This window comes from Asparagus officinalis, chromosome 7 (assembly GCF_001876935.1).
Source record: "Asparagus officinalis chromosome 7, Aspof.V1, whole genome shotgun sequence".
NCBI classification, from domain to species: domain Eukaryota; kingdom Viridiplantae; phylum Streptophyta; class Magnoliopsida; order Asparagales; family Asparagaceae; genus Asparagus; species Asparagus officinalis.
Window position 1 is genome coordinate 76,104,941 of NC_033800.1, and position 19,989 is coordinate 76,124,929.

Below are 19,989 nucleotides of genomic sequence, written 5' to 3' on the forward strand. Positions count from 1 at the left end.
TTCTCATTTTCGGTTTCAATATGAAAACCATTAGACCGAATATCTTTAAAACTAAGAAGGGTACGTTTGGATTCTGGATATAATAATGCATCATTGATGATTAATTTCGTACCCATAGGAAGTATTAGTGAAGCTCTGCCGGAGCCTACTATCAACACATTGTCGTTAGCAATGATGGTTACACTTCCTTGTTTTTCAGTCAGAGTTTGAAAAAAACTTTCTATCTTTTAGGATAGTATGTGTGGTAGCACTATCTACCAAGCACAAAACTGTCTCCTTCTCCATGGGTTGTACGCGAGGAAAGTTGTGCACTATTCTAAAAATTGAAAAATTCATATAAGCACAAAAACAAGGTAAAGACATAATAATTTAAATAAACCCATTCGAATTTAAAATTTTCTTACGAAAAACATGTAAAATAAGCCTAGTGAGAATACAAACAACTAGAACAAGTCTTGAAAAACTAAAATAGACTAATAAAACATGCATAACATGATCACTCCTGGTCACCAAAATCATCAAGCTTCATCTTCAATAAGTCATCATCGTCCATATTCATATCTCCCATCTTCAACAGATTATCATCATAATTGTCATCTTTCAGGGTCATGTTTGCTTCAGGCAAACTGGCATGATGTGTTTCACCATGTTTTGACTTCCCCTTTGAGTCCTTCAGCATTCTTTGATATGCCTCAACCAAATGTTTCGGTGTACGACATGTGCAAGACCAGTGGTCCTCACATCCACACCGATAACAAGCTTGTTTGTTATTTGTAACCTGTTGATGAGAGCTAGGCTTGTGTGAATGAGGTTTATCCTTGTTCTGACCCTTGTTATGGTCTTGAAGACTATTAGCATTGCGACGACCACGACCCCTACCACCACGATAAGACCTGCGACCATGTCCACGACCTCTACCACGTCCACGCCTATGAGTATTACTCTGATTTGTGTCATGTGCTTCAGGCACAGCTAGCGAACCAACTGGTCTAGCATTATGGTTGCGCATCAGAAGTTGGTTGTGTTTCTCTGCAACTAGTAACGCAGAGATCAATTCAGAGTGTTTTGAATAGTTTTTGGTCCTGTACTGCTATTGGAGTACAAGATTACTTGCATGGAATGTAGAGAGGGTCTTTTCAATCAATTCAGCCTCTGTAATGTTCCTGGAGTACAAGATTACTTGCATGGAATGTAGAGAGGGTCTTTTCAATCAATTCAGCCTCTGTAATGTTCTGCTTACAGAGCTTCAGCTGTGAGACAATGCGGTGGAGGGTTGAATTGTATTCAGTTACGGATTTAAAATCCTGAAATCGCAAGTTTAACCAATCATACTGTGCTTGCGGAAGCATAATAGCCGTCTGTTGGTCAAAGCGATCCTTCAGGGATTGCCATAGAACAGCAGGATCTTTTTCAGTAAGGTACTCATTTTTCAGGTCTTTGTTGAGATGATGACAAAGAAAAATCAATGCCTTTGCCTTCTGGGCAGAGGTGCTCTGAGAAGCTGGAGCAATAGTGTTGCTTAAATCACAAGAATTCAGGTAGATTTCAATATCTAAAGCCCAAGTCAAGTAATTGCTGCCATCAATGGCAAGCTCAGCAAATTCCCTTTTGATGATGTCAGACATTGTTCAGAAATGCTATAATTATCAAAATAAGATATATCAATCCACCAAATTTATAAAATATTGCACTATACAAAGTGTGCATACAAACAGAAGTGAATAAACAAATCATTAGTTACAATGCATGCCGCTTCATTTTTGCTAAAGCCGAATATTCATTCACTTTACAGAATTTACTATAGAGTTCAAAAAGCTTGCTGTGATTGTGCATAAGATTGTGTAACACACTCGTTTAAATAAAGCTACATCATACTTAATACATATCTTATATCGTTAATAGTAGTGCACGTTGACAATACATCAACGTTGGTAAAGTCATGTAGACAGAATTTAGATAGTGCTCAACATTAATGTACTATGTAGTAGTTTATTTCAATTACTTGACTGCGCATTACTCATATCATAGTTTTGTTTGTTAAGAAAATTAATGTGTTACATATGTGCGTGAATGTGGTTCAACCTTTCTACATGGAGTGAATGTCCCCAGTGACTGGATATATTACATGGTATCCTCCTTGTGGAGATAGGAGGCTTAATGCCAGATTTAATTATGAAGCAAACGGCTTTGTTGAAGTGAAAAGAAAAAATTAATTTAAGAATGTACATCAAGTAAACCAATAAACAACAACCAATCTCCAGTGATTAACATGCAATATCATGACGACCAAGTGTGGAATGTGATTCAGAATATAAGTATCATGTACTGCACTGTCCAGGAAAACAAGGATAAAAGGCCAAATGAATTAATTTCATAAAAGCATAATTTGAAAAAAAATTGGAGATCATGACACTGGGAGCTTTTATAGCAATAGAAATCATTGCTCCACTCTTGAAGGTTTAGACAGTATGTCTCTCAAGTTATACTATATTTGTAAACAATTAAATAACTGAATTACCAAAAAATTAATATTGTGTATCTCTGTTCCATACATTTTTACAATCATTGTAGTATATTATCCATATAACAGTCTTCCATTTCACCTTGTTGTAATATGAAATTTAAGTGAATTTGGTATACTATCATATTGATTAAAGATACTAAAGTTTTCAAAATACATCATACTACAGATTTCAACATCAAATAAACATAGTCAATATATCATCATCACATGGTTCCAAAGTAAATTGCATAACATACTGTTATAGAGGCATAATCGATAACGAAAACATGAAACTTTGTAAATAGACAAAGGTCAAATGTATTATTACCTTGCAGAAGATATATATTGAAAAATCTATTACCACGAACCGATGATCACGAACCAGCTAGAGCCACTCGTGCTGATAACGTGTTGTAATATACTAAAGAAATGAAACGAAAAATGGACAAGAGACAAGAGAATAAGATAAATTGTAATTTTCATTTCATATCCTTTTTTCCATACATCCACCAATTTATAGATACATTATGGAAAATAAAAAGACATTGGACTAATGAAAAGTCACCAATAAATATTCCACATTAATAAAGTAATGTCCACATTCATTTTGTCTTTTAGGTTTCCACAAAATGACTTTTGGATTTCAACAGATTCCAATTATCGAAAGGAGATTTTATTGTAATTTTAAAGGTAACTTTAGAAAGCCCCTTAGTTTGCACAGTTTTGTGATAACCTTATAATAAACTTAAAATTTTCACTCAACCCTCTTTAAGTCTGGATAGTTTTGAGACAACCTTCTAAACTTTAAAAAAAGCTTTTAAGTTTTGTCACATTTATATTCCTGCTAACTAACACCAACTGATGCGGCATAAACATGTACCAAAAAGATTGCAAGTGTACAACCGTGTCAAGTTATAGTATTTAAGATATCGATCCCACGAGGAAAGTGTTTTGTAGGAGAAAATATAAAATTGGTTCTTATTTTGTGTGCGTGACAAATAGGAGTGAGGAGTAAATGTGATTGTGGAGAGATAATGAGAGTGAAAGTGATAGTGTGTGAAACGTCGTAAAATTTAAGTGAGAGTGGATGTGACAAAGAATGAGTGTGATCAATAAGGCAAGAAGGAAAAAATGAATAAAATCAAAAAACAAATGAAAAATCAAGAATGAAGAACAAAATTCTAGAATAAAAGAAAATCCAAGAAATTAAAGATGGTGGATTCAATTATAGATATGGATAGTCTAAAATTGAACCCACTTCTTAGAAAAGGGTGATTCCCTAGAGGGTGAGCCTAAAGGCAAATCCAACAAAATAAAAATAAACAAAAAGAAAAACTAAACCCAAGAGGGTTCTAGCCTCAAGGTGAATAGTGTAAGAAATTAAAATCTAACTACAAAATAAATTACAAAATCTAAACTATAAAATAAAATTGCAAGAATTAAATGCAAGAAAATAAATCTACTCTATAAGCATGAAATAAATCTAAGGCAAGAGGGTTCTAGCCTCTTGGCTATTTAACAAGAAAAATAAAATCTAATTACAAGCATGAAAATAAATCTAACTAATAAGCAATAAAAGAGAAATAAAAGAGAAAAAGGAAAGAAATGCAAACCTTCAAATAATTCTCCATCTTCATCTTCATCTTCATCATCCAACAAAGAGAAGAAGAGAAAAATTTAAAGTGGTGAAAAAATTATTATTATTAATTGCAACTAAAGTTACAATTTTGGAAGGCCTTCTCAATTAAGAGTAGCCCTCCTCTCCAAAAGGAGTTACAAAAATTTTCACACCTCTAACCCCTCACTCTCTACCCCTATTTATAGTAAACATCAGTGAATGAGAGCCATTGGATCAAACTTGAGCCCCAAGACAAGCAAAATCAGCCATTGACGCGCGCTACAGTAATCTGGTATCGATGCAGGCATCGATGCAGGTATCGATGCCCGCATCGATGCCCACATCGATGCCGATATCGATGCCCACTATTTTCAAATTCTGATTTCACGGATAGCTTCGTCTCGTCGAAATAGGCGATTTTCATATATTATATGTTAAATTCCGCCTTCCGGATTAGGAGATATCGTCATTTCTTTGCGGCCTACCATTTTGAATATGATTTCTTTTCATATTGGATTTTTGATTTTCTCTGGCTTCTACAGGCTACACGACTTCATTCTGGGCTTTTGGATAATTTGGAAATTGATTTTCCAATGTGCTTCTTTGCTTCATTTCTTCATTTAATCAATGGGTTTTTGTTGAGAGATGGGAAGTTGAGATTTATTCTTCATTAACCTGCAATTAAAAGATAAAAATAATTATTAGTGGTATATTTATTCATATAAAATAGATAATGAGGGTATAAAATTGTAATAAAATATGATTATCAAATACCCCCACACCTAAACTTTTGCTAGTCCTCTAGCAAAGAAAAATAAAAAGAAAATCCTAACTCACTTTCGCAGGAATCGCGGTTGTATTTAGCGCATACAACAAGCCTTTAAACCCCTAGGTTACCCTAGTGGACGAGTTGTAGTCTCGTGAGGGTTTGTAGTGAATATACCCACAAAATTCAGTCAATCTTGCCAAATTAAAGAAGTCAGTAAATAACTAAATTCACTTGATAACTTTTAGATAATCTAATTAGAGCCAGTTACCACTCTAGAAAATATTTTTATATATAACTCTAAGGTATATTTTTAAGAAAATCTTCTCATTGTAGCAATACAAAACCAAGCCAAACTTAGAAATTTAATTTAAAAGTTTTGAAAAGAACATGCTAACTCTTTGTTTTAAATAATTTTCAAGTTGTTTGATTTAAAATATTTTCCAAGACCATATATACAACTATAAAACATTTATTAGTTTTTTTTAACTCTTTCTTCCTTGGTGATTTTTTCTACTTTAACGGGCTTTCTAAGTGACCATTTAACGAGTTTTGGGCCAATGGATCCCAACCCAAATGGGCTTAGGTCATTAAGTATGGAAATACTCATTGGGCTTAATTACTCGGTCAGCTTAGGCTTTATAAGATAGAATCACCTTGAATTAAAGAGTTTTTTTTTTCTTTTTGGTGCCCATTTTTCGCACTCTTCTTTTGCAATTTTTTTTTTGTATATGTATATATTTTTTGAAAATATGTAAATCAAGACACTTTGAAAAAATTATTTTCAACTCTAAGTTAAGCATGCAAAAATTTTATTATTTTAAATAAAAATCCAAGTTAAGGCTTAAATAAAGTATACTACTTTGAAAATCATTTCTTAAGAAATTTATTTAGAGTTATCATAAAAGGTGATCTTAAGTAAATAACCAACTAGGGATTAGAAATTTTCAAATTTATCAAATAAATCAATTATTACATAACTTCATCAATTTGGCAAGTGACGATATTTTTATAATTTTTTTAAGAAAAAAGAGAAAAATGTAAAATGTAAAATAAAGAGAAAAAATAACTAATTCCCACCCCCACACCTAAATTTTGCATTGTCCTCAATGCAACTCTATGATGCATAAAGTAAAGCAGATAAGAAATGAAGCACTTACATTTGGTCGGCTGATAAAAATCTGTAATTACCTTTTGTCTGAGGAGAATGAAATCAAAAATTTATTCTATTTTTTTTCTTCTTTTTTTTCTTTTTTTTCTTTTTTTTTCTTTTCTTTTCTTTTTTTCTTTTTTTAACAACTGAACAAGAAACTCTCAAATGAGAGAAGAATAAATTCTTTTTATTATTCTGAAATAAACAAAATAAACAATGTAGAATGAAATATTCAACATGAAGAGTTCATGTTCTACATTGAATCCTACCTTATTGCTGAAAATTCTCCCACGGATTTTAAATAAATTCAACATGATATAATCAATAATGTGCTGAAATTCTAAGCATTCCGGGGTGTTCAATGATTTTTGTGGCAATGGAAGGTAGGTATTATTGGTGTCATGCATATTGGACTTAGATTCTTGATTTGTGAATGTTTGTTCTCTAACAACCAATTTTTCTTTAACAATTTTCCCAACCCCAAGATTCATGGTTGATGTGTAAAAATTTGGTTGTTGTTTATTTTCCAAAAATCTTAGTTCATCAAGAAAGAGTTTTTCAAAATTCAGTTCAAAACAGCAATTGTCCAACACAGTTTTTTTATTTTGACAAACCCGATCTGCTTCTCCTATAATTTTTAGCTCCTCATCGAAAATTTCCTCAAAACTTAGATCTGACTCTTCTTCTTCTTCCCTCGGTCTTTCCTGAATTAAATTATCAGGGGAAGAATGAATTGGACCAAGAATTTGACTTAAAGGTGTTCTTTCCTGATTATTGACATGTTTTCCTGACTGTAGTGCATTCATTTGAGTGTCCTTAGGATTGACCACGGGTTGACTCAGAATTTCTCCTTCCTCTACTTCACTTATGGCACTAGCTAGTTGATCAATATGGGTTTCTAATCTAGCTAGGGCTTGAGTGTTAGAGTTAAGTATGAGTTCGGTTGATTGCATAAAGGAGTTCATCGTGTAGGATGTTTGAGTTAACATATCTGTGGCTAGTGTGGAGGCCTTAATAATGATTTCAAAACCTTTTTCCAAAAAATTAAGACGTTCATCATGATCTGTATCAAGAGGAGTGTGAGTTACAACTTGATGATGAGGAGACTGATTTTGATGTGACAGATTGAGTTGTATATTCCTGCTAACTAACACCAACTGATGCCGCATAAACATGTACCAAAAAGGTTGCAAGTGTATAACCGTGTCAAGTTATAGTATTTAAGATATCGATCCCACGAGGAAAGTGTTTTGTAGGAGAAAATATAAAATTGGTTCTTATTTTGTGTGCGTGACAAATAGGAGTGAGGAGTAAATGTGATTGTGGAGAGATAATGAGAGTGAAAGTGATAGTGTGTGAAACGGCGCAAAATTTAAGTGAGAGTGAATGTGACAAAGAATGAGTGTGATCAATAAGGCAAGAAGGAAAAAATGAATAAAATCAAGAAACAAATGAAAAATCAAGAATGAAGAACAAAATTCTAGAATAAAAGAAAATGCAAGAAATTAAAGATGGTGGATTCAATTATAGATATGGATAGTCTAAAATTGAACCCACTTCTTAGAAAAGGGTGATTCCCTAGAGGTTCTAACCTAAAGGGCGAATCAAACAAAATAAAAATAAACAAAAAGAAAAACTAAACCCAAGAGGGTTCTAGCCTCAAGGTGAATAGTATAAGAAATTAAAATCTAACTACAAAATAAATTGCAAAATCTAAACTACAAAATAAAATTGCAAGAATTAAATGCAAGAAAATAAATCTACTCTATAAGCATGAAATAAATCTAAGGCAAGAGGGTTCTAGCCTCTTGGCTATTTAACAAGAAAATAAAATCTAACTACAAGCATAGAAATAAATCTAAACTAATAAGCAATAAAAGAGAAAAAGAAAAGAAATGCAAACCTTCAAATAATTCTCCATCTTCATCTTCATCTTCATCATCCAACAAAGAGAAGAAGAGAAAAATTTAAAGAGGAAAAAATTATTTTTATTAATTGCAACTAAAGTTATAATTTTTGGAAGGCCTTCTCAATTAAGAGTAGCCCTCCTCTCCAAAAGGAGTTACAAAAATTTTCACACCTCTAACCCCTCACTCTCTACCCCTATTTATAGTAAACATCAGTGAATGAGAGCCATTGGATCAAACTTGAGCCCCAAGACAAGCAAAATCAGCCATTGACGCGTGCTACAGTAATCTGGCATCGATGCAGGCATCGATGTAGGTATCGATGCCAGCATCGATGCCCACATCGATGCTGACATCGATGCCCACTATTTCCAAATTCTGATTTCACGGATAGCTTCGTCTCGTCGAGATAGGCGATTTTCATATATTATATGTTAAATTCCGCCTTCCGGATTAGGAGATATCGTCGTTTCTTTATGGCCAACCATTTTGAATATGATTTCTTTTCATATTGGATTTTTGATTTTCTCCGGCTTCTACAGGCTACACGACTTCATTCTGGGCTTTTGGATAATTTGGAAATTGATTTTCCAATGTGCTTCTTTGCTTCATTTCTTCATTTAATCAATGGGTTTTTGTTGAGAGATGAGAGTTTGGGATTTATTCTTCATTAACCTGCAATTAAAAGATAAAAATAATTATTAGTGGTATATTTATTCATATAAAATAGATAATGAGGGTATAAAATTGTAATAAAATATGATTATCACCAACACATTTATTAACACGCGTGAAAATCATGTGCATCCAAATCATTGGAAAAAGCCCTTTCATTTCCTTTTTTAATAATTTTAAGCATAACTTTCACACACTGCCCTGAACTTTAAATACATTTGGGTTAAAATTAATAACCATTTAATTAGAGCAATTACTTTAATAACTAGAGTTTTAATGTGAAGAGTAGTTTTTTTTGGTCAATGAAATGATTTTGTTCAATTTCCAATTGAGAATTTTAAGAATCAAAACAATCCAGAAAAAACTGGAAGACAACTATGAAAGAAAAACTTTACATTTGCTCAATCTTATCTTTTATGTAAGGAGAAACTTTATCATTCAAAACTTTAAAGAGGATGGATAGCTTCACAGTTCGAAACAAGAATTCAGGGCCTCTGGCTTTGTGCTAGAAAATCCTCTGGTTTCTTTCTTGCCATAGTATAAACTGATACTGATAATGCCAGTCTTTTTAGTTTCTTCATAAAACCCAAACCCTTCAGTCTCAAGCTGTATCAGTCAATGATACAATCCTAATTGCATGATTTCCAATTGTAATTCAGCCAATCCATAACTCTATTCCTTATACTAGCTGAATATTCACATTCAAAAAAGAGGTGTCTGCAGGTTTCCTACTGCTGGTAAGGACACAGAACACAGAGATTTGTGTCAAGCATCCTCATGTGGCATAGTCTATCTTGCATTAATAATTTAGAATGAATGGCTAACTATAAGATAAAAGAATGCTTAGGGTAGAGCAAACCATCCCAGACTGTTTTCAACCAAGCAATTGAGCATTTTGTTGAATTAGTTCACTGCAGATAGAAGATAATTGAACCTTCCCCTCAGAGCAATTCCTGTTGATGACATTTTGAATATTTATAACATTACTAAATTTGTCAATCATCATATCCCTCACTTTGAGAAGTTGCTTCCACATCCAAGAATCATTCACCCTTATTTGAACTTGCCATATGTTAAATTGTCGTAGGTAGATACCATGAACCCACTTAATCCATGACAGATCCTTCTTGAGATGAATCATCCATAGAAGCTTCATGGCCGCTACATAGTTCCTGGCTTTAGCACATAAGACCCCTAAACCTCCACGCTCCTTGCTCTGACAAATTGTAACCCAGGAAAGCAAATGAATTTTATGATTCCAAAGAAAATCAGAACAGAGACTATCTATTTTCTCCAGGACTTTAACTAGCAAGACATAGTTACTAGTCCAAAAGATTTGTATACCCAAAATAACTATTTTGATTAGTTGCAATCTCCCAGCGTAGGACAATGTTTTCTTCTTTTGCCAACTCTGGAACTGGTCAAAGACTTTGTTAATCAAAGGGGAGCAATCCAAGTATGATAACCTTTTTGATATTAATGGCATACCCAAATATCTCACTGGCAATACACCTTCAGAAAAGTTTAGAAGAGAACAAATATGGAGCTTTAGGTTATCATCAATATCACTCATGTACGTAGAGCACTTATTAGGATTTGTTTCTAAACCAGAAACTTGGCTGAATTCAGAGAGACAATCATTCAATCTTGCACTTGAATACATATCAGCTTTACAAAACAACAACAAGTCAGCAAAGAATAAGTGAAAATTCTTAAGTCTGGAACATTTTGGATGGTATCTGAAGAGATTATCATCTTAATTTGAGACTGTTCAATTTCCTTGACAGGTACTCCATTCCAAGAACAAACAGATATGAAGAGAGGGATCTCTATGTGAAGAGTAGTTTGTACTTTCAGTAACAGTAGTTGAGAGTTAGTTGAAAAAATGAAAAATATTGGGTTTTTTATAACACCCCAGACTTAGACTTATGTAGGGGTTTAAGTGATGTTTTTAAAGTTTAGATGGGTAATATCAAAATAGCCAAACTTAAAAGGGGTAGGTGAAATTTATCCTTTTTTTTACTCTTTCTTTCTTTCTTTCTTTCTAAAGAAGATGGTCCCCACACCCTAGAACTCTCATGCTTAATGGCATGTCCCACTGCCAAAAGGCAAATTTTGCTTCTAGTTTCAAAAGTGTAAGGCAATAAGAAACAACCACCCTATTATTATGGCAAACTATTACATAATCACTCTTTACCACCTTTCTTATCTAACATTATGAGATGCTATCCCATGCTTAAATAAACAATATTATATTAACTTTAAGGAAAGGAGATAGACAAGACTCATCATCCTTTTGCTTTGTTATAGATAAATTATTTATTTATTGTTGCGTAAAGTATATTCTCATTGAACTATCAAATAAAAGCATATGGTTGGGGACATCGCATGTGACTAACTGCGAGTTTGTCACGGCAATAATAGAACCACAATTGATGAGAGAAAGCCATAAAAAAATTTCGCTTCAGACAATACATTTCTCCAATAAAAATACTTTATTGTTTAGTAAATAGCAGTTCATCTTGAATAAAAAGTGAAAATGAATGCGAGTCATGGGTGGGGGTGTCCAAAGAAGTTGGTCCGGCCATAAATTGGGGTCCGAGCTAGGCAAAAACCCTTGCTTGGACCCAGGCCTGGATGTACTGAATGGGGAACAGGTCGGGCATCGGGCTGATCCGGATATCTTTTTTTCTTTTCTTTTCTTTTTTGTGATAAAAAGATGTAAATTTTGCAAAAAGAATAAAAAATCACTTAGAATTTTTACATTTTTTGCAAAAAAATCTTATTATTAATTACTTAGAAGTATACAATCTGTAAATTTTAGAGAACTATTAAATGAGAAATAAATTCAATTTTATTATTGATCACTAAGAGTTACAATATTTTTTTTGTAAATTATCGCATCACAATAGTATGGGTACAACCTAACTTAATTGGCACTTAACCATCTATATCAATATCATTTGTAACTCTTTCTAAATTTTTTTAGAGATTTATAAATAATTTTCCATTCTTTTTCTGCCATCGTCAACTCTTCAAGTCTTTCTCCAAGAGCAGCTACATGTTCGATGTCTTGGCGTCTCTTTTCGAACATCTACCAATCTTGTAAGCACATTTTCACCTGTATGGTAGACGGATTCGGTGACATTCTGTGGTCATCAATCAACCATCCTGATATGATGAAGACACATTCCGAAGCTACGGTAGAAAATTGCATTGTTAGTAAATTGTGAGGCATGAGAGAAAGCACAAGACATGAAGCCGTTCTATATACTTTCTACCATTGTAAAATATTAAAGTCTGTCTCATTAAACTAAAGGTATAAATAAATATTGTTTAAGTTCAGAAACTTTCCTTGTGGATGATGATCCACCACTATTACCACCACTACCCTTACAGTTAGCTTATTTACCATCAAATTTCTTGAATAAGAAGCTTTACCTTCACTCAGCCTAGAGCTCGTAGGAGCTAGAGCTTGAGATCTTTTGCTATATCTATATGTGTACTCTTCAAATAATCTTTAAAAATAATATTTGATTGTGTTATGATGAGTAAGAGCAGTAATACTCTCACCGCCATCATTTATTATCATGTTTTCATATAAAGAATTCAACAAATTTTGAAGGTCAACATCCTTCAAGCATGAATTAATAAGAATGTCAAACCAAACATAATAGGAATGAGTCTAAAATACTTGTTAAATTTGCTTTCCATTTAAAAAATCATATCTAAAAAATAATCATTCATGCGATAAGTATTAAAAAAAGGTTTAAATATTTAAAACTTAGAAAGCAACTTGAGTAATAGTTAGGTAATAACAACCAGATAATAAAGTAGTATCTTTAAAAAAAACTTGTAGCATATCCCTTACACAAATTATTGGTATCAGAGCTCGGGCTACGCTTGGGCTATTTGGAGGAGTAGATCGATTTGGGAAGCTCGTCTAGGGTTTCAGTTGGTGAGAATGGTGGGATCTTTTCGGTAAAGCTTCTTTCTTTTCTTAGTTTTGGATCTATTCTTCATTTGTTTCCGCATTGATTGTTGGTGTGTTGAGGATTATGGCCGAGAAAGAGGGAGTTGAGGGTAGTTCTTCAGGTGTGAAGACTGTCCAAAGTTTGAGTATCCACTCGATGAAGATTGACGTGGAGAAATTCAATGGCACTAATAATTTTGGACTTTGGCGATGCGAAGTCTTGGATGCGCTCAATGCGCAGAATTTGAAAGATATGTTGGAGTTGGACGGGAAACCGGACGACATTAATGAGAAGGTTTGGAAAAAGATGAATCGGACTGTGTGTGGTGTGATTAGGTCTTGTCTCACTCAAGATCTAAAATATGATGTGATGAATGAGACTTTTGCGAAGAAGATTTGAGAGGTCCTAGAGAGCAAGTACTTGACAAAGAGCGTTGAAAACCGCTTGCATTTGAAGAGGAGGCTTTATCGCTTCCAATTGAAGAAGGGAACATCCATTAGTGATCACATGAACCACTACACGAAGCTTCTTGCAGATTTGGCGAATATAGATGTCATTGTTGAAGATGAGGACAAGGCGTTGCTATTGTTGAGTTCCTTGCCCGACGAGGAATATGAGACGTTTGTCCTTACTCTTATTAATGGGAAGACATCTCTTTCATATAGTGAGGTCACCGCTGCATTAGTGAATTACCAACTCAGGAAGAATGACAAGGAGACTTCTATTGAGCCGGTAGCGGGGGCATTAGTTACAAGAGCAAAGGGTCCAAACCGAGGTAGAAGGTTTGTATTACCTACTCTACAGAGTGGATGTTGGATTCGGGCGCTACATACCATATTTGTCCTAGGAGAGATTGGTTCTCCAGCTTTCAGGAGTTGGAAAGAGGGGATTTCGTGCTCATGGGGAATGATCACAAATACTTTATTGGTGGTATCGGTACCGTTCGGATCAGGATGAGTGACGGGGTGATTCGGGAGTTGGTTATGTTGGCCTTCTTGTTTTGATGATGTTTAACAAACAATTTACTTCTAATGTTGTTTGTCTAGTGTTTGTGTTTTCGTATTTACTCTAGGCAAACAACGAGTTGGAGGATGAATGGAATAGAGATTCAACGATCATATTCAAAGGAGGTTGGCGGAATGTCGGTGAAGCCTTGCAATTTAAAGTTAAAGATCAAGTTCAAGCTTCATCTGTATGTGTACCAAGTTGAGCTACAATGAAGATCAAGATCTAGCTTGGGTAATCTAGTTTAGATTTTATATTATGTGTGTTAAGTACTTTAAGCTCAATATTATACACACACATTATATTGGTTTTCATATATATATATATATATATATATTCAAAGGAGGTTGGCGGAATGTCGGTGAAGCCTTGCAATTTAAAGTTAAAGATCAAGTTCAAGCTTCATCTGTATGTGTACCAAGTTGAGCTACAATGAAGATCAAGATCTAGCTTGGGTAATCTAGTTTAGATTTTATATTATGTGTGTTAAGTACTTTAAGCTCAATATTATACACACACATTATATTGGTTTTCATATTTACAATTGTGTTTTTTTTAAATATTTCATAGAATATGCAATTTTGTGAAAATATGGTATTCATTGTTTTTTGGACTTAACAATAATCATATACATATTTTATTAAGTCTATATAATCATTGTGCAAAGTTTCAAAACATGGTTTAACCAAAATATCAAATTTCATATGTTTACATTTTCGTGTTTTGAACTATTTTGCAAAATGATGATTTTTCACAAATGGGAAATGCAATTTGGAAAATTCTTTTTGTAACATGTTCACTTACATGTTTATATACTTTTCCCAAAGTTTCATAATTTTTGGACTTCATTTGTTATTTTTAACAATTTTCCAAAAGTCAAAAAATCTGTTTTCAAACCTGTTTTTCTGTTGTATCTATTCGCGGTTGACCGCCCATGAGATTAGAAACTCACTATAGGTTTTTATGGCTCACAGTCGACCGTGGAGGTCGACCGTAGCGAGTCCAGAGAGTTTCGCGGTCGACCATCGCAGTCGACCGTCGCTTGTCCAGAAAAGTTCTACCGCTTTTTGTTCTTCGCGGTCGACCGCCGATATGACCGTTGGACTCCAACGGCTATTTTCTGAGCTATTTTTCTGGGGGCTTTGTTATCTTTTTAGTGAGGTTTTTGCTAATGTTTTGAGTGGGTATTAATACCCTATTGCCTTCAGCTCTCTATTAACAATTGAGAGAGTTTTAAAACAAGTTTAAGAAAGTCTTAACAAGGGTTTATGTTTGGTTTAAGTGTGTTTATAAGCTTTTAAGCATTTGAATGTTTTGATTTTGCGAATCAATTCCACAAGAGCTTGAGGAGATCATCTATTGAAGTTTGAGCTTCCAATTATTCTCCCTCCAACTCTTGATCTATTGAGAAGTTTTCTAAACTCTATTTCTAGCTCTTTTATATATTTGATTATCATTGTTATTAAGCTAGAACTACATTGAGTTTAGTTTTGATTTATATCTCTTTGTTCACACACAACCTTTTGAGCTTATTGTATTTACATTCATAGTATAATTTGGGGTTGTGGGTTTGTGACTAAGAGTTGTGCTTAATTGAGTTCTCACCTTATTTAGAGAACAATCATTTGATTTATATTGTGCTTATTGTGAGATCACTTTGTAATACACTTGTACACCGAGAGAAGTGTGTGGTGAGAGTCGAGGATCGTCCCAAGAGGAGTTGCGTCGATTGACGAACCTAGAGAGAGGTTGTAACCGAGCACTTGAGGGAGACACGTCTAGTTCAACACTTGAGAGGGTGTAGAGTGGGATTACAAGAGTGTGTTAGTTGTAAAGTTTTCGGTAAACTAGAAAACTGTATTGTTTGGTGTAAACGTTATTCGGGTGAACGTAGAAAACTCGGTCGTGATAGTGGATTTCTCCCCGGGAGTGGGGAGCGGAGACATAGGACGGAAGGTCCGAACTCCGTGATCATTTGATTGTGTTTGAGTGTGCTTTGGCGTTTATTCTTATTTGTGCCCATTGCTCATTTTGCCATTATCTCATTATTTTATATCATCCACTATCTTGTTTCATTTTGTTTACTCTTGTGTTAGTTTCATATCCTTGCATATATATCTCATAGTATATCTCTTTGCTAGGATATATTTCATTGTGCATATTGCTTATCCTAGTTCACATATCATGTTGTATTTCATACTTGCTAGGATAACTTGTTAATTAGTATTAATTGGCATAAAATCGGATTAGATTAGAATAAGACCCTAATCAATCCCCCCCCTAGGGTCTAACAATTGGTATCAGAGCTTGGTGCTCTTCGATTTAAGGTCTAACCACCTTGAGTTAAAGATCCAAGTTATCTTATTTGTGCTAATCTAGTTATGATTACTTTTATCTTGCTTGCATATTTTTATTTATCTATCATGAATATGAATATGTTTCGTTTAGGCTACGATTCAAATGTTGCTCCTAAATTCATTAATTTTCCTTATGCTCAATGGTGCTCTAAATTTAAAATATTTGTTGAATCTAGAAATATTGACTTATGGGAAGTTATTAATTGTACTTATATTGTACCCACATTGGACAAATCCAAGTGGAGCAATCATGATGAGAAAATGTTTTCAATGAATAAGCTTTTGTTAGAATTTTTGCTTAATGCTTTTGACTCATCCTTTTCTAACAAATTTGTTCATTTTGATAGTGCTTACAAACTTTGAAAATTTATTGAAGCACATCAAGGGGACTTGGAGGCAATCCGACAAGTTTTGGATGATTCTTCTTCAAGTTCATGTGGAGCATCATGCACACGGCCACAAGAGGATAACTCTTGTGTAGTAAGCGATTCTGATTCCGAAAATGATTTATCTATTGATAAACTCGCTTGTGCATATGAGAAATTATCGCATGCCTACACTAAATTGCAAAATAATTTTATTGATCTTAAAAACAAGCATGTTAGTTTAAAATCTAATCATGAGTTGCTAGTGTCCAAATTTGATGTCATTGAAAGAAATTAATGATATGTTAAAATTAAAAAATGAAAAATTGACTTCATCCATTTCTAGCTTAACTCATGCTAATAAAGATGCCATGCTAGAAGTAGAATTCATTAGAAATGAATTTGATTCTTTTAAGAATAATCATATAAGCTCTACTTCTATTATCAATGATGTTGTGACCAATAATGAATTGAATCTTATGAAAAACCGCATATCATGCTTAGATTCAAATTTTAACACATGCATTGATAATCATAAGAAACTTATGGACAAGTGTGCTAAATTTAGTGTCATAACTTATAAATCACCTACACACTATGCACACTTGTATAGCAAAGTTTACAAATGCTCTATTTACGATCGTAATGGCCACCTTGCTAAATTTTGCTATGATGCACACAAACCTAAGATTGCTAATACTCCATGTGCATCTCATAAGGCTTCTTCTTCATCACATGTACACACACATGCACCCATTGTTCATCATAAGCATGGTAATGTATATCATTGTGATTTTTGTGGTAGAGTTGGTCACTTAGCTAAGTTTTGTTTTGATTTGCGAAAACTTTCTAAATCGCAAAATATTTTAAGTAGACCAACATTATTTCAAAATGTTTCTCATTTGCAAAATAATCTTAAAAGACCATCTTTATTTGCAAATGTTCCTCGTGCACATCCACATGGTCAACATAACCAAATGCATCCTATTCATTGCACTTATTGCAATTGAATGGGTCATTTGCATAATTATTGCTATGACCGAACTCGTGCACTAAATGCGCCCAAATGGGTTCATAACCCTAGGGCTTTGAGCTTGAATGATAGGGGTCATGTCCCTAAATCTTTTGGTACCAAGAGTTCTTGGGTACCAAAACAAATTTAATTTTTATACCAAGATTTTTAGTGTTTTTCTTTCTCTTTCTGTTGGTTTTGAAAAAATTATATTTTAAACTTTTATGAAAATAATTTTTTTTGGTCAAATTCTTTTGTTTTCATGATTATTGGTTTTGTTTTGATGAGAGGTTTATGTTTATATAACCCCCCGGATTTATTGGGTGTTTATTCCCAAATTATGTTTACCGGATGCTAGAATGATTATATGGGTTGGAACAAGATTAAGAGCTTGATATATTGTTACCTCTCTTGAAATTCTTTTGTTGAAAATCTTGTTTTGATTTGTTTCTTTGAATTCATTATACTTCACTTATATGATGATAATTATGTGTTTGTGCTTATGGATCATCTATGTGTGCCTTATAATGCATTCTACATGTGGTTTGATTAAGTTCTACAAAGAAAGTTCTATTTATTGATCAAATATTGTTTTTGGATATAAACCTTGATTTATGATTTCTTTTGGTTGATTTGTTTTGATTTGAAAACTTTTTGCGTGATTCTCATGTTCTATCTTTTGATTTCATAAATCTATTTTTATACACTATGTTTTTATAATTGTGTAATGAGACACTTCTTTCATAAATGATATATCTATATCTGTTCTCATTGTCCTCTTATATGTGAGTAATATTCAGCATATTTTTCATCTATGCTTGCTCACATGCTTTGCCTTAGCCTTCATTTCATACATTCATTAAGGCATTTTGATAGGGGGAGCAATCCCTATATCTTTCTATGTGTTATACTCACACATGCATATTGTTAGGGGGAGCTTTCGCTCTCTTATTCCTTTTATCCCCTTTTTGATGTTGTCAAAGGGGGAGAAATATTGTGAGTATATTCTTTCTTGTTCATATGCATGATATATTATACTTTGTATATTCATTTCCTTTCATGCATATATCCTTTTTGTAAATTGTTTGTCATCATCAAAAAGGAGGAGATTGTTGGCCTTCTTGTTTTGATGATGATTTACAAACAATTTACTTCTAATGTTGTTTGTCTAGTATTTGTTGAAGATCTAGATCAAGATTGCTTGGGTAATGTAGTTTTAGATTTTATATTATGTGTGTTATATACTCTAAGCTCAATATCTATACACACACATTTATTGGTTTCTTTGTATATATATATAGTTATATATATATACATAAGTTTTGGTTTCTATGCATATATATAGTTATATATATACATACATAGTTTTTGAGTTTTCATGTTTACTATTGTGTTTTTGAAATCATTGCATATAATATGCAATTTTGTGAAAATTCTGTATTCTTAGTTTTTGGACTTAACAATAATCATATACATATTTTATTAAGTCTATATAATCATTGTGCAAAGTTTTAAAACATGGTTTAGCCTAAATGTCAAAATTCACATGTTTACATTTTCGTGTTTTGGACTATTTTTACAAAATGATGAATTTTCACAAATGGGAAATGAAATTTAGAAAATTCTTTTTGTAACATGTTCATTTACATGTTTATATACATTTCCCAAAGTTTCATAATTTTTGAACTTCATTTGTTATTTTTAACAATTTTCCAAAAGTCAAAAAATCTGTTTTCAAACCTGTTTTTCTGTAGTATCTGTTCGCGGTCGACCGCCACGGTCGTTCTGAACTCAGAACTATTTTTATTGGCTCGCGGTCGACCGTGGCGGTCGACCGTAGCGAGTCTAGAGAGTTTCGCGGTCGACCGTCGCTTGTCCAGAACAGTTCTACCGCTTTTTGTTCTTCGCGGTCGACCGCCGCGGTAGACCGCCGATATGACCGTTGGACTCCAACGGCTATTTTCTGAACTGTTTTTCTGGGGGCTTTGTTGTCTTTTTAGTGAGGTTTTTGCTGAAGTTTTGAGTGGGTATAAATACCCCATTGCCTTCAGCTCTCTATTAACAATTGAGAGAGTTTTAAAACAAGTTTAAGAAAGTCTTAACAAGGGTTTATGTTTGGTTTAAGTGTGTTTATAAGCTTTTAAGCATTTGAGTGTTTTGGTTTTGTGAATGATTCACTTTGTAATACACTTGTACATCTAGAGAAGTGTGTGGCGAGAGTCGGGGATCGTCCCAAGAGGAGTGGCGTCGGTTGACGAACCTAGGGAGAGGTTGTAACCGAGCACTTGAGGGAGACACGTCTAGTTCAACACTTCAGAGGGTGTAGAGTGGGATTACAAGAGTGTGTTAGTTGTAGAGTTTTCGGTAAACTAGAAAACCGTATTGTGTGGTATAAACGTTATTCGGGTGAACGTAGAAAACCCGATCGTGATAGTGGATTTCTCCCCGGGAGTGGGGAGCGGAGACGTAGGACGGAAGGTCCAAACTCTGTGATCATTTGATTGTGTTTGAGTGTGCTTTGGCGTTTATTCTTATTTGTGCTCATTGCTCATTTCGCCATTATCTCATTATTTTATATCATCCACTATCTTGTTTCATATTGTTTACCCTTGTGTTAGTTTCATATCCTTACATATATATCTCATAGTATATCT

The 19,989-nt window shown here is 33.7% G+C and overlaps 2 protein-coding genes across 2 annotated transcripts; both read right to left on the bottom strand.

Moving 5' to 3' along the window:
* LOC109847385 lies at positions 497 to 1,625 on the bottom strand. Its single transcript, XM_020416617.1, has 2 exons — positions 1,181 to 1,625; positions 497 to 1,035 (listed from the first exon to the last, which is right to left on the bottom strand). The coding sequence occupies exons 1-2, from the start codon at positions 1,623 to 1,625 to the stop codon at positions 497 to 499; spliced, it is 984 nt and encodes a 327-aa protein (XP_020272206.1).
* On the bottom strand, positions 9,497 to 10,285 carry LOC109847386. The gene has a single exon (XM_020416618.1). The coding sequence runs from the start codon at positions 10,283 to 10,285 to the stop codon at positions 9,497 to 9,499; it is 789 nt and encodes a 262-aa protein (XP_020272207.1).

Excerpts from the sequence above, each read along its gene's own strand:
- LOC109847385 (XM_020416617.1), bottom strand. The coding sequence starts at position 1,625 with ATGTCTGACATCATCAAAAGGGAATTTGCTGAGCTTGCCATTGATGGC. Across the intron at positions 1,036-1,180 it reads CCTCTCTACATTCCATGCAA|TTGCAGAGAAACACAACCAA; the intron begins GTAATCTTGTAC and ends CTGCGTTACTAG.
- LOC109847386 (XM_020416618.1), bottom strand. The coding sequence starts at position 10,285 with ATGTATTCAAGTGCAAGATTGAATGATTGTCTCTCTGAATTCAGCCAA.